A 15,295-nucleotide genomic window follows, 5' to 3' on the forward strand; every position below is an offset into this window, starting at 1 on the left:
ACTTGGATACTCTATTGATCTACAGGCACAATCCACAAACAGCTTGCACTACGCCCATTTGCTTTTGCATACTTTGAATAGCATTCTAGACCTCTCCTAAGAACACCAATATTGAGTAATATGTGATAGAAGAACAAGGAAAATGTTGTCATGCTGGTGCTAAATGCTATTCTGTATGCTGTATCTATGATGACAAGATGCCAGGCTTCCATTTTTAGCAAGTTGTTTTAGGAAAAGCTTTTTTCTGAAGTCTCTCAGCAAAGAAGTCTAAAGGAGAAACTTCTTTACACCTCACCACACTATTATATCCCTTATTAAATCTTCTACGCTAAAGAAAATAATCTTCTATGAAAGATACAATACCTCATTTTGCCAAGGGATTGAGACACAACCCGTAACGAATTTGGAATAGAAGTCATCATCTGTAGTATCCAGGTTCACTCCTTTTACCGTTGAGAACTGCTCTATATCCAGGACATCTTTACAATACACGGCACGTGGCTGCAGTACAACACAAGATTGTTTCATTAAGGTTCTGGGGGGCTTGGAGGTTTTTGTGTGTTGGTTTTGTTTTCTTTTCTTTTCTAGATGAGCAAAGGGGGAGAAAAATGCCTGCAATTTTCTATTTCATATTGCTGTTCACCAAACTATACTGCACTGCACAACAGAAATGCAAAATCTTATAAGACTTTCTTACTAAGGCACCTGAGCGAATCCATCCACCCTGCAAGTAACAGAAAAGAAATATCAAAACCAGAAATAGCATGCAACTTCTCTGGATTTCTTAATGATTGTCATGATTCACTCATCCTCTGTCACCCTCCTTTCAACTCCAGAGTAATTTCTTAAAAGCTCATTTTCATTTGTTCAGTATCTGAGCTAGGGAAGTAGACTTCAAGAGCTAAAAAATCAGCTGCAAAGCTCCCTTGAGCAATATCACTGATGTAAATTGCCTTGTGATCTCAGATAAAACGCCACAAAACAACCAGCTGTCAATAGCTACGATGGCATTCTCCTGCCAGTTTAACCAACTTTCAAGTTTCTCCGGAGTTCACATGATCGCTGACATAGAATCATGACAGTTCTTGCCTTTTTAGATACTAATCAAATCTGTCTCACCTACTTACATCTGGCAAGAATGGAGGTTCTAACATGTTAGCTTCCAGTCTCTTGAAGTTAATGTTCTTGAAAATAGGATGTTGCTTTACAATAGCAGCTCCCTCTTCAGTGCAACCTAGTCGTTCCCCTGGATTTTTAGCAAGTAACTGCAGAGATAAGGAGAAAACAGGCTGATCCAGTGATATAATCCCACAATTGGAAAAGAAAATAAAATCTAGATACAATATATTTCAGTGAGTTTATTTTGTTACTTGGCCTTTTATTGGATGAAATTTATCACAGTAGCAAAATGAACTGGAAACCAAAACTATAACATCCTAGAAGCAAAAAGATTTTCAGTAGACAAAAGAACCCCTGAAAGCAGACCATTTCAAGATTACACCCAAAGTTATATGAAATTAATTTAATTGATGCCACGCTGAATAGACTTCACAGTACAAAATTTGCAGTGGACTTTCCTTTCAGGAAATACAGATTTACTGTTTTTTCCGGTGGGCTTAAGTAATGCACATATTTTGCATAAACTTGGAAAGAAATCTTTCGATGATTTCTGTATAGACATATCTCTTAATAAATCTAAGAACCTGCAAGACAAAAAAAAAAAAAAAAAGCTGTCTTCTCATAAAGACTTTTAGGCAAGGAAGCTAGTATATTAGTCTGCCACTTCTCTCCATGCAGTATCAAAGTTGAGCATGCTATTGTACTCTATAATTACACATCATCCAAGGACTACCGGATCTTCTCATTCACATGATGAAAAATAAATTTACGCAGCCTTCCTTCATCTTGAAAGAAGGTCTGAATTCTCAACATTTGATAACTGAACAATTCGTGAACAATCACAAACTTCCACTTGAACCAAAGAAAGATGTAAAAACTCCCATTTTGAAAAATACTCAGTAGAAGATGTTAAAGTAGTTCACCTCTTAAAAAGAACTAGAAATTTAATTTTCAAACCTCTATGTCTCTTCACCCACCATCCTGCAGATGGATTTTGCATCCTCTGAGAACTTGTCTGAATACGTTTCCTGGTCTTCCTTTACTCTTCGATCAATCTCATCCCGTTTGACCCTTTCCTTATGCTTCCTGAATGGAGACTGTCCTTCAATCATTTCATAAATCAAGCACCCAAGGCCCCACCAATCCGGGCTGAATGTATACTTTTCATTTTTGAGCACTTCTGGAGCTACAAAACAAAAACAAAGAAACATCCATGACATTTGTCTTTAAATTGACTAATTAAATATTGAAAAAACTCCCAGGTACTCTTTTGGCTTTGTGCAGAGATCTTTGTGTAATTCCTCTGTACTTTGAAGAAATGTTAATTTCTACAGCAAGGATTCTGTTTATATTCAAGAGAAGCACTTTAGCTCTTTAACTCTGAGGATCAGTTGTTTACAAACTGAGAATGAAGTTTTTCCAAAGGACAGATATAAAGGTGTTGTCCTAGTAATTCCTCTACTTACCTGTGAACCTAAATCTCTTTGAATCTCAGAAAAAATTAGATGCTTTCTCAAAATTCTACTTAAATATAGAATTTCCAGAGTTAAGTTTTCAAGTTTATCAGTAGGCTTACAATAGACTAGTAACATCTACCACCACAGATTGTAACATTTCTTCCCATTAGTCTAGTAAATAATCCAGGCTCAACAGAGTTTGTTGGACAAGTCATATTCACAAAGCAAATTCTGCAGTAAAACATAACTAGGAAAGGATACTTTACATACCCATATAACCAACAGTTCCAACCCGTCCTCGGACCGTTTCTCCTTCTGGAATCTGCACAGCTAATCCAAGATCTGAAATTCTGATATGTCCTATTTATGTTAAAATAAATCGTACGTAGTCAGCAAATAATAAAGTATCATCACTTCTAAAATAAAAGATTTCTGTAGCATACCTCAAAGAACCACCCCAAAACATCAAAACATTCATATATACTAAGTTTATTTAACTTAACTAGAAAGGAGTGATTTATCACAATTCAACCCTTTCTTAAATACACAAAGGAAGAAAGGCACAGATGTAATTGAATTCCTGAAGGTCATACAAAAATTAAAAAAAAACCCAAAACCCTGTTAAGTGCTCTAATTCCTAACTATGGCACAGGCTGCTACTCCAGGACAAACAGAAATGACAATTGCTCATTTCAAATTCTGTATCTGTGCATCAGACACATTGTTTCATTCTGTATTTCTGTCACAAACATTTGGCATTTTGACTTTGTAACAAAACATCAGAATTTTCTCCATTTCTCCAAATATGAAAAAAAATGTAGCCTGCACTGAGACACCAGGTTCTCTTCTGATAAAGTACCCTAATAATGCTTTATTAGCCAAAATTCTTAAGTTGATTGCCTTTCCTATTACACACGGCATTTACACTAGTACATAAAACATAGAAGCAGTATGGTGGAAGATGAGAATTTGTCATGAACAACACTGCTCAGATGGGGAAACAGTCCAGGAAGGCAATGGAATAATTTCAACCCAGCGTCCCTCACGCTTCCATGGACAGATACAGCGCTTTGCTCTACAGATGCAACAGCGATTGATTCAAGCCAGTTCAAGGCAAGAACTGTACTGACGTGATTCTAATAAAAACAAACATAAGGTACTTTCTTAATAAAAATATGGAAGGCTAGACAGAAGAAAGGGTAACTACATTTTCAACTCAATTTCAAAACAGAATTGTCAATTATTTGTAGTGGAAAGTTTTGGGGCAGCAGGGGGAGGGAGGGGAATCACACAACCAAACCACAAACATATTTCTAATACTGGATATAAGGACAGGGGCACTGTCATTTACAGAAACATCACAGATTCACAAATTATTCAGGCTGGAAGGGACATCAGAAAGTCTTTAGTACAATCTTCTGAGCAAGCAGTCAGCCCAAAGTGTTCAAGGCTTTTCAAATTCTTGTCTAAAAGCCTCCAAGAGCAGACACTGCATCACCTCTCTGGGTAGCCCATTCCAATGCCCGAGTGTCCTTGGTGCATATTGTCTGTCATTCAGAAAGCTCTACAGCATCGATGTTAGTTAATTGCATATTATTTTCACATTTACTTGTGACAGATAATGAAGGGGTAGGAGAGAGAGTGAAGAAAATCAAGTGTCACTCTGTGTACTGGTTGGAAATAACTAAACGCTTTTGAGCAGCAAATGCTATTTTAAATACATTCAGATGCTCTTCTATGCCCTGACATCTGATGAACCCCTTTTCAAGTGCAGGATCTGAGCTCCTGAAGCGATTTTCTAATTAGTTCCTTCTGCTGTCTGGAACAAGATCAGAATATCCCTGGCAGAAAGCAAGCACTCTAGTGCAGTCCTGCAAGGCTTCATTTTTTCCTCAAAGAAGCCTTCAGCTTTTTCAAGATATTGCTGGAGAGAAAAATTAAAGAATGTATTTGATGTCTAGCAAAGCTTTAGGTTTTGGAAAAGAACTTCTCCCAGGCATCACCTTTTCAGAAATGTACCAGTCAGAACACGCTGGCTTTAAAAATAAATATCGTGCTAATGACTTCAATATCAGTTTTTCCTTAACCAAAATACTCAGCAATTACAAGAACAAACCAGTAATATCCACCCGCAGCTTAGAAGAAGGTAATTGCTGCACATGTTCTACAGTGAGTTCAAAAGATTCTGATAAATTTCATACAAAGCCATTAAAGAAAATTAATTTGGCTTTAAAAAAACAAAAAACTACAAACATTTCTTCATATTGTTTGTACTTCCTTGATTCCTTCCAGCCAGGTATGTATCAGTGACCATCAGACCTGTTCTAGTCGAAATGTTAAAACAGAGATGCTTCAGATTTCTTTTCTTCTTTATTACTTAAACATTATCGTTTACTAAGTAAAATCCTGGCCCCACATCTAACAAATCATCTTTCCATAGTCAAAGAAAAGACAGATAACAAATCCAAATAGAAGTTTTAGCCATCTTAAATTATGGAGAGGGGGGAGACAGATGAGCAAAAGGGAAAAGAAACCATTTTAAGGTGGGAAATTGACCCCTCAAACATCATCATCATCCTCCCCCAAAGACCCAGTATCTTCCCCTACTTTCTAAAAAGCAAGGGCTTTCTTTCCTAAGTAAAGTTAACATTTGTCAGTCAGGTCCCTTTTATCATGAAGAAATCCCTTCGATTTCTGGCACAGTATTACTTAAATTTTTAATTCTCAATTTCAAAATTAATTTTAATTTTTGCTTACCACAGTCATCAAGAAGTATATTCTCAGGTTTCAAGTCTCTACAAATTAAACAAAATATAAATGTGAATTATACAAAGGCAAAATTATTAGCCATCATCAAGTGCAACTGAGGCAACATAAGGCTTCTTGGTTCCGATTAAAACAACTTTTTCAGTTTCCACCTATATACGAAAAAGGTTGTGAAGCTGAGGACCTATAATACAAATAGTTTAACCACACAATTAGAGATCTGTATTTTCCCAACACTCTAATCCATTTATACTAACAACACCAATTAATATTTCACAGAAGAGAAACTTCCTTTACACTAAAATTCTGACGTGAAAAACCACCAACTTACACCCAAATTTGTGCTCATAAATGAAAGACATTTCTGCTGAGAGCATCAGCCATACAGCTCCACAATGGCAAAACACATCAGCGCTTGCTGCACTTTGATGCTGACCCCTTGCTACATTACACTTCGGGGTGTCAGAATATCAACAGAAAGTAATAATCCCAAGACTAAGCACAGGTTTAATATCACCCATTGAAACTCCATTCTTTTAATTTGGATGTACAGCCTCTAAAGGCTACCAGACACTTCATCTATCTAGGATCCTTTGCAATCAGTTTTCTAAGAGTCTCTACTACTTTTCTGTAAACAAAGTTTCACATGAAACATTTTTTAGCTATTAAATGCTAGCAAGACTCCAGAAATAGTAAAAGGGCAATTAATTCAGTGTTGCAATTCTGTATTTTACAGGAACCTTTTTGTACATTTTTACTTTAAGAACAAAAGAAGAAACTCGAAGAGAAATTTGGATTTTCCTCCCTCTTAAGGAATATTTGAGGGTCACTGAAGCTGAATCAGAAGCTGTTCAGATGCTACTTCTAGGATTTATCTTCTAGCAGATTCTACTGAGAACAAACCTATTTATATGTATTTTTATATATATATATGCATGGAATATATGTATAAAATAGTTAATGTATATTATGTATAAAATAGTTAATGTATATTATGTATATAATTGTGATATGCATCAGAAATACTTTCTGTGGACTGCAATACAGTCTCTTAGATTTATTCCATCATAAATATCATAAGACCAGAATCAGACAAGCAAAAATCAGTACTTGGCTAAAGATTAAGTTATTACTGGAATAGATAATTAAAAATAATATGTACATATACAGGTATGTGTACAGTTGTGACAAGAACAGTTATACATATACAAGCAGAAAAGACTGAATAATGTAAAAGAAGAAGGAAGAATGACACTAGAATTTACATTCAAAATGATAGAGAAATACACACACACATTTTTTTCACCAATAAATCAGTATGCTTTTTTCCTCCACACTGAAAAATTGATGGTCTGAAGTATGTGTATTCATGTTACAGTTTCATTATTTCATGAGATTAACTGCATAAAGATGTTTTGCTTCAAATACTTTAAATTCTAGACAGTCCCCATGATGTAAATTGTGTAACGTTAGACATGAGATTACAATACCAGAGAAATCAGGAGGGATCAGAGTTAAAAAAACCAAACCACCAGTATCATAATGCTGAAGAAAATTCAGCTCAAACTTCAGGTAGAAGCACATGTACTTTAAAGCACATAACGTGTGCTTTCCATTGCAGAGGGGTTGGAACTAGATGATCTTTAAGGTCCCTTCCAACCCAACCCATTCAAGGACTACAAGGTGTTAGGTTCAGGTTAACTCAAGTAAACAAGTTTAAAGAGTTCCACTTCCAAAAGGCTAATTAAAGCCTAACTTAAAACCTAAGACTTACTAGCAACATCCGCTGCTTAATAGAAGCTAATTCTGTTCTGACATGATTTTGGTCAGTCAATAGTAAAACTCGTTTCTAGACAAAATTCCATCTCTTTAATGCTATTAGTTTCTAGGCCTAGTGGTTTGTAAAGAAGTCAGTTTTTGGAAGCATTCAGCTCTAAGTTCTAGCTCTGGGGTATCAGCCTTCATCCTCTTGCCTTCCTCCTCCACCAGAGGCAAAAGTCACAGTTTCTGCTGGAAGACACCGACGCGGGTCCTGCACTGGATAACAGGGACTTGAGCTGAAAGCCAAGCTCAGAACAAGAGTCAGCAATGCAATTTTAGCAACAGAGGTGGCAGCTTTCTCTTATGAAGCAGAGAAAGGCTAGAGGACTGCAAAGTTCATGAAACTAGGATGTTAATTAAAGAAAAGTTAGATAAAAATTATTTTAAATTGGACTCAACAAGCACTAGTCTGTTTGTGCTATAGCTTACACCAGCCTTAGAATCAAAGAACCGTTTCAGTTGGAAGAGACCCTCAGGATAAGAGTCCAACTAGAACCTAAATCTAGCACTAAACCATGTCCCTATGAACCTCATCTAAATGCCTTTTAAACCCCTCCAGGAATGGTGACTCCACCACTGCCCTGGGCAGCCTGTTCCAGTGCCTGACAACCCTTTCTGTGAAGAAATTTTTCCTAATATCCAATCTAAACCTCCCCTGGTGCAACTTGAAGCCATTTCCTCTTGTCCTATCACTTGCTACTTGGGAGAAGAAACCAACACCCTCCATGCTCCAACCTCCTTTCAGGTAGTTGCAGACAGCGATAAGGTCTCCCCTCAGCCTCCTTCTCTCCAGGCTGAACAGCCCCAGTTCCCTCAGCCGCTCCTCATCACACTTGTGCTCCAGGCCCCTCACCAGCTTCATCACCTCCTCTGAACTCTCTCTAGTATTTCGATGTCCTCCTTATGATGAGGGGCCCAAAACTGAACACAGCTCCTACAAAGAAAATGTAGGGATAAAAGTCCTTCAGGGGATTTTCGCTGTGAAGATGTCTACACAAGGCAGGTGAGGAGCTACTTGGGTTTATCCCCTACAGCTTCCACAGGGCTTTGAGCCTGATCTTTGACCTTCCAGGCACATCCAGTAGCAGTATGGGCACCTACATGAGTTCAGGAGGAAAATCTAGGTATTTGAGGATGAAAAACACTGTCAGGAAATTCCTGCAGGAAAACTCCAGCAGTTAAGTCCCTTTTGGAAAGCAGGCACTTGTTTCCCACTCTGCCTTATGTCAATCCTGACTTTACTCTGCATATAATCACACTTTTCATGTAGCAGATGGATTAATAGCTCCACTACTGCCTGATCTGGTCTGTTTGCTTACTTTTCTAATGTCAGCAACATATGGCAAGTTACAGATAGTTTCACAAGCTCCTATTGAACAAGCAAACAGGCTCAGCTGCTCTCCCAGGGCCTCCCCCCAGCTCTGCACCTGTTCTGTGAGTCCAGCGGGAACTCCACTAACAAAATGGCACAACTGACTCCAGGGACTTCAAATCCAGTAATAACTAGGATAAGACACATGAAACACATAATAAAAGAATGGTGTTAACAGGGAGGAAAGTTGGGCCTAGTTTTTTCTGCTTTATGAGGTGTTTTGCTACTGATGGCAACACATTCCAAATATAATAAATTTATAACAAATTTTAACATGACTGGCTTAGACTAAAACTACCATTCTACACTGATAAGATGAACTGATTTCACTGCCATCTGCTGACACCTGTCTGCACCAAAGAATTCTGTTTTCAGAAGTTCTAAATTTCCCTTCTTACATTGCCTCTACAGCACACTGTACTGCAAATATACAGATGGATAGTCACAAAAATAAGTTCAAGAAAATATTTTATAACAGTATATGTTACAGAACTAAAGTCTCCTTTAACAGTTGAAATTATTTGTCTAAAAAGAGTTTAAAACTCCTTTAAAGCTGAGAAACAGCAATAAATCTTGAGATATGGTGACCAGAAAAATTTCCAATTTCAGAAATTCAGTGTCCTACCAGTGCTGAGTGCTTTCAAAATGACAGCAAAATAAGAAAAAAAAAAAATCCCTTCTGCATTTTCTCACCCTGGAGGATGAAAAATACAAGCTACTGTAATTTGGAAAAATAAATCATTGAATCAATGAAAATGTGCTTCATTATGTTCTTTCCTCCACATCAACATTAAGACTGGAGGCCACCAGCAAAACTTCTTTGCTGAGAATAAAATTATTATGGTAAATTTTCCCAAGCTTTCTGTTTCACTAAGCATACCTACTCATTGCAATGCTGCTTAAATGCATTTCCATTAAGATGCTTGACAGAGAATTTTGATTGTGTAACTGATCACTGTAATTGGTGACATTCTGACGGCTTCCACAACCAGCTGGTTTGGCTTCTTAACTTTAAAACTGTAAGATTTACAACTACACTCCTAAATGCATGATACAAAAATAAATCTATATGGAAAAATCAAATCAAGATCATCAGGAAAAAAAATATGAGCTGCAAAAGAGAAGAAACAGGACTTTGTTTTACAAAGCGTTGGTCATTTGATATTAAAAACCACGGGGTTGAAAGTGATTCTACAGAGAGGGTAAAATTATCCAAACGTTTCTAGTTTTAGTACTCAAGTGTAGCTGAGCTGACATGGTATAATCAGAGTCTCTTTTCATCTGTTTACATACTGGGCAGGAACTCCCTTAGTATGTCCTATACTGGATTGTTTAAGTAACGTCTTCAGGTATAATGATTAAACATAAGCCATTTTTCCTCCAAGCATACAAATTATTTAGTTACTAACACACATACAGGCAACTGTCGCTTGGTCCTTCAGTTTATTATGAACAGAAGACTAAAAGTAATTCCCATTATTTTAATGAAGAGGCAATTTTACTCAGAGTTGGTTGTGCAACTATTTTTTTCCTCGCTCATAAATTTAAGGTCATGCGAATTCATAATGATTGGAAACTGATTACGTAATAGCACAAAACGGGGCAGAGATGTAGACACCAAGACCATGCCAGAAGATACCATGACCACTCCAACGTTTAGAATTGCAGACAGAGAACACCAGGATTTTACATACATGTTTGAAGGTCTTGTTGTAGGCAAACAGCTAACAAGTTGAGCTTAAACACAAGGACTGTGGGTAGTTTGTTGTTTCATTTGGGGTTTTTTTGTTGTTGTTTTGTATTTTAAACAATCGGGTTTGTTTTCACTTGGGCATTGTGAAATGACCTACTTGTAGCTGATGAAACCATTCATCCCTGCTTCCCTCCTACATGCGTGTCAAAACACACTGTGTAACATTGCAGGATCAGCCAAATTCTTTAGGGAACCACATACAACCACCAGCATAAGCCTGATTTACTCTGTGGTTCTGAGTGGATGTTGGTCTTGTATATGGGAGAGAGAAAAGACTAAGACTCATCATATTAAAGTCATGCAGGATTATACTTTAAATATTCTTCAAAAACAAGTGGTACTTGGTGTTAGTTCTTGGTCCACCACTAAGTTCATTTTTCTTGTTCTGCAATATTAATGCATGCCAGGGGTTAAATGATGTATGTACAGAGACAGAAAAGAGCAGTATGACCATACAATCTCAATTATGATGCATGAGGCTTCTGATAATTCCATGAATTCAAAAGCAATAAAGTGTTTATTGGAGGAACCCAAAATAAAAACAGAAGGAAGAGGGCAATATGGATTTTAACAGTCTTCACCTTCTTGGGTATTACAAGCAATGCAGGAAGGGACTTCAGTGAATTTCTACATTAGAGTGAGCAGGAATACAATCCCATGTTCCTAAAACTTCTTTATTTTCATTATTAATGAATTTGTTTTGTAAATAATAATTGAGTTTCATTTTACAAACCTTGAATCAACTTTATGTTTTAGAATACAGCAAGTATCTAGACATAAATTAACAGTAAGGAGACAATGAAGAACAGTAATTCTGAAGGACATGCCACAAAAAGGACAACTAAACATTTTTTTTTGCTTCTTTTACTAATAAGTATAAACTTGTTTTAGTAAAAAACAATACATTCAATGCTGAACAGACATGGAAAATTCAAGGTATGAGTGACTGTAGATGACACTCACCTGTAAACAATTCTTTCCCTCTGCAAATCTTCCAGACCACAGCACAGTTCTGCAGCATAGAAAATAGCCCTTTCTTCATCAAAGCCAGGATTTCCCATGTTATATATGTGAAACTTCAAATCCCCTCCATTCATTATGGTTAATACTAAACACAGGGCATCTTTCGTCTCATACGTATAGGATAAACTAACCTGAAAATGGGGCAGAAGAAGATGACCGTTATATATTCATAAACCCAAATACAATTCACAGCTCTTTTTCCAATACAAGCAACATATGAAGCCTTTTTTAAAACAAAAAAGAACAAAAAAAAGAACAGCCAAGTAGAGAACCACGAACCACTCCTATCAGGTACTTGAGGATGCAAAGGAATTCAGACTCATTTGCATGTATGGACAAACCCTACATCACCACACAAAGGTTTAGCGACATATCTGTTTACATACTGTAAAGCTCCATCCAGACAAAAAAACTATTGATGATGCTGCTCAGCTGCACATTATCTATATCACTCTTTGGAAAGATAATGTGTGCATATACCTTATTTTACTAATACCTCAGGAACTATGCATTGTCAAACCATCTTCCTGAACTTCTACAAGACTTAAAGTTGCCATACATTAGAGAAATGAACAAGTTATTTAATATCAAATGTGTAGCTCATATTCCTCTCTCCCCTTGCCTCCCCATATAACTGCATATAGCCCTGACTTAGAACTCGCCAAGGGTAAAGATTTAATGTAGCTCTTTGTAGTCTTTCTTCTCGCTGTACTTGGAATGATGTGCTAACATGGCAGCTTTTTTCTTCAGATTTTAGGTAAATATCTTCAAAATTCATTTAAAGTTTTAAAGTAGACGCGTGAATTTAAAGAAAATCAATTTTAAAATAATGTAATATACTGCAAAATGTAACATACACGGAAGTTACAAACTCAGTTTCAAGAGGAGAAGCTTTGTTATGCTGATGATCATCTGGCAAGATCTTCAAAATCACCTACAGAGATTAACTAACTCGTACTGAAAGCAATGGGATTTAAACATACTTATCTAATGTAAGCTAAGTATAAACTAGGTAAAAATTAGTAGGATTTTTTTTTACTCAATAAATGTATTTTTAAACGCAGTACAAGTACATGAAGGCCACAATTCATTACTAATAAGTCCAAACTCTTCCTTCAGAAGCATAAATCCAATACAGAATAAAAAAATGAAATAAATATACAAACCAGCCACTTAGGCAAAGGGTTCCTATGTGGTGGTTTTATTAATAAACGGACCTGTCCAGCTATCAATGACATCACTTGTGACACAGGCATAAAAATAAAAAAAACAACAACAACAAAAAACTATCTCCCCACTTCCAAGCCAGTATTTATGCAGATCCCAGAAGTCCATCTTCCCTCTTGCATCAAAAAAAAAAAGCACTGGATGGCAAGAGGAAAATAACTGTATAACTACCTGAAGGGAAATTATAGCCAGGTGGGGACTGGTCTCTTCTCCCAGGCAGTCAGCAATAGGACAAGGGGGCATGGGCTTCAACTCTGCCAGGGGAAATTTAGGCTGGATATTAAAAGAAATTCTTTCCAGAGAGAGTGGTCATGCATTGGAATGGCTGCCCAGGGAGGTGCTGGACTCACCGTCCCTGGAGGTTTTTAAACTGAGATTGGACATGGCACTTAGTGCCATGATCTAGTAAATGGACTGGAGTTGGACCAAGGGTTGGACTTGATGATCTCTGAGGTCTTTTCCAACCCAATCGATTCTGTGATTCTGTGTAATTTACACTGACTCCTATAAATTGATTTCAAATTCAACTCTGATCAATTATCATATTTGTAATATTTACATATATAGAAAAAACACTACTCAAAAATAGAAGTTTCACTCTTATCTCACGTATCTTTACAACTAGTAATTTCTGGATCAATTCAGGTAATTTCTGGATTCAATTTCAATCAATTCAAGGCCATGAACCTTGTGAGAAAATAACTAGCATATTTATACAAAAACATAAATAATCATTTAAAACACATTAATGTATCTGGTCATCAGGTTCTTCAATTTTTCTTTTAGCTGGTGGTATTTTACAGAGCTTTTTAAATACATAAAACTTATCAGAAAATACATATATATACACATACTTATTTATAAATATCTTTCACTACTCTCTAAAATGGGTAAAGTCCTCTCTGACAGCAATACAAAATTTATCAGTTAATGACTTTAAAAACAAAGCAAAACACATTTAAAAATAACATTTAAATGACAACAATTCAATGAAAACATAAACATTACCTGGGGGAAACTTTACCTGGTATATCTTTGATCATTCTAAGTTATCTCACTGCTTAGTAATTAAGAGCCACTAACAGACCATAATTTATGTGATAGCATCACGTCAAAGTATTAAGACTTTCATTCTGTGGAATTTCTATTAAAAGGTTATGTTAACTGTTTTACATCCAAGATACCTCTTTAAGCCTTAGAACACAGCAAAGCAATATAATTAACCTGAATCAATACACCAATCAAATTTAATGTTTATCTTGAAATGTATAAGCAATAGAGTAACAAACGCTATGGAAATACCTAAGAATATAAAAACTTTACTATTAAAAGTCACAGAAATGTAGGATATGCATCTTCTAATGGCAATTAAATGGCAGACACATAGGAAGTCACCCTTTTTAAGCGCATTTAAGAATGACCTCCAAAAATGAAATTAGAAATCAGCAAAAATTACAACAAAATATGTGTATGGGAGGGAAGAAGAGGATAAGAGAAAAAAACAGAGAGCAATGCATTGGGAGACAGAGAAGAGAAATAGAGAAGGAAAAAATGGGATGGAATAAAGTATATGGACTATCCTCTTTATTAAACATAAGCAAACATACTCAGTCATAGACCACAACAGAAACGGATTTCAAGTGATTACTCAAATCTGAGTAGTACAGAATAATCTCTTCACCTTTAAAGAGAGGCCAAATATTCAGCAGCACAAGCGTGCTGAAACACAGCCTCGCGCTGTGGTTGTGAGAAAGCAAGTAGAGCACGCAGACTAAAACCGATGAAACATTGGATAAATGAGCCCTCTGCACAGAACTACACGCAATCACACACAAAACATTATTATATCAATCATTTATCGCAGTAGTCATGCATTCTCTAAAGCAATTAAAAAATGGTTTGTGCCCACTAACTCCTGGAAGATACTGAAAATAAGCAAACAAAGCAAGACAAACTTCTGAGAATAAGATCAGAAGTAGATACTTACTACAAATCTACTGTTCACTTTTTCTAGAATTCGTTTTTCATTTAGAGCCATTGACTCTCCTTTCCTCTTCTTAATTCTCTTTTTTTCTAGCTTTTTACAAGCGTACATTTTTCCTGTTGCCCGTACTTGACAGGCACACACCTAAAAAAGAAGGAAGGTATGTCAGAGATGCTAGCGTTTGCTTAGAACTTTTTTAAGAAGATAAAATATTATTTTCTTTTTTCAAGCTCTTGAACACTCTCAGAAAATGAAGACCAATAAGCATCAAATCAGAGCTGTCACCCATGAAACTACTGTGTAGAGTCACAAAAGCTGTAACAGAAGAGGTGATTATACAGGAGCAAACCCATTTTTGTTGGGGTTTGCATAGTTCAGTAAAACTGTGGATCTCGTGTTGGTGGAACACCTGACTGTGGTAACAGTGTATGTCTAGGCAAGCAGGACAGAGGACAAACATCCACACTATAATCAAGCTGGAGAAAGATAATGATGATTTAACAACCCTCCTTCCCTTTCAATAGATGGCTCTGGTTAAAACACATAGGGGGGGAAAAAACATTAATTATAAACAGAATTAATAAAATCCATAGATTTTTCCTATCAGGTTCATGAATATTATATATAATTAATAAGTAAAACTACATTATCATTGCCAAATGAAATTTCTAAACAAAAGCAACTTTTGTCAGTCAGTAGACGTTTTCTCCAACTTTGTGCATGACCTACGATACTGAAACTAACACAATAGAAGAAAACAGTTCAAACAAACG

The 15,295-nt window shown here is 36.3% G+C and overlaps 1 protein-coding gene across 3 annotated transcripts in view; it reads right to left on the reverse strand.

Moving 5' to 3' along the window:
- GRK4 (G protein-coupled receptor kinase 4) overlaps window positions 1-15,295 on the reverse strand; it is a 43,559-nt gene that overhangs the window by 7,903 nt on the left and 20,361 nt on the right. For 2 of the 3 annotated variants that reach the window (XM_082052058.1, XM_082052059.1), the window contains exons 8-14: window positions 14,526-14,666; window positions 11,252-11,442; window positions 5,334-5,371; window positions 2,847-2,936; window positions 2,097-2,305; window positions 1,128-1,265; window positions 364-501 (exon numbers count right to left, since the gene is read on the reverse strand). In XM_082052058.1, the coding sequence (XP_081908184.1) occupies window positions 364-501; window positions 1,128-1,265; window positions 2,097-2,305; window positions 2,847-2,936; window positions 5,334-5,371; window positions 11,252-11,442; window positions 14,526-14,666 (945 nt within the window). Of the gene's footprint in view, window positions 1-363; window positions 502-1,119; window positions 1,266-2,096; window positions 2,306-2,846; window positions 2,937-5,333; window positions 5,372-11,251; window positions 11,443-14,525; window positions 14,667-15,295 lie in introns of all 3 variants that reach the window. The other variant, XR_014183987.1, reaches the window with a different exon arrangement.

This window comes from Streptopelia decaocto, assembly GCF_964273445.1.
Source record: "Streptopelia decaocto genome assembly, chromosome: 4".
NCBI classification, from domain to species: domain Eukaryota; kingdom Metazoa; phylum Chordata; class Aves; order Columbiformes; family Columbidae; genus Streptopelia; species Streptopelia decaocto.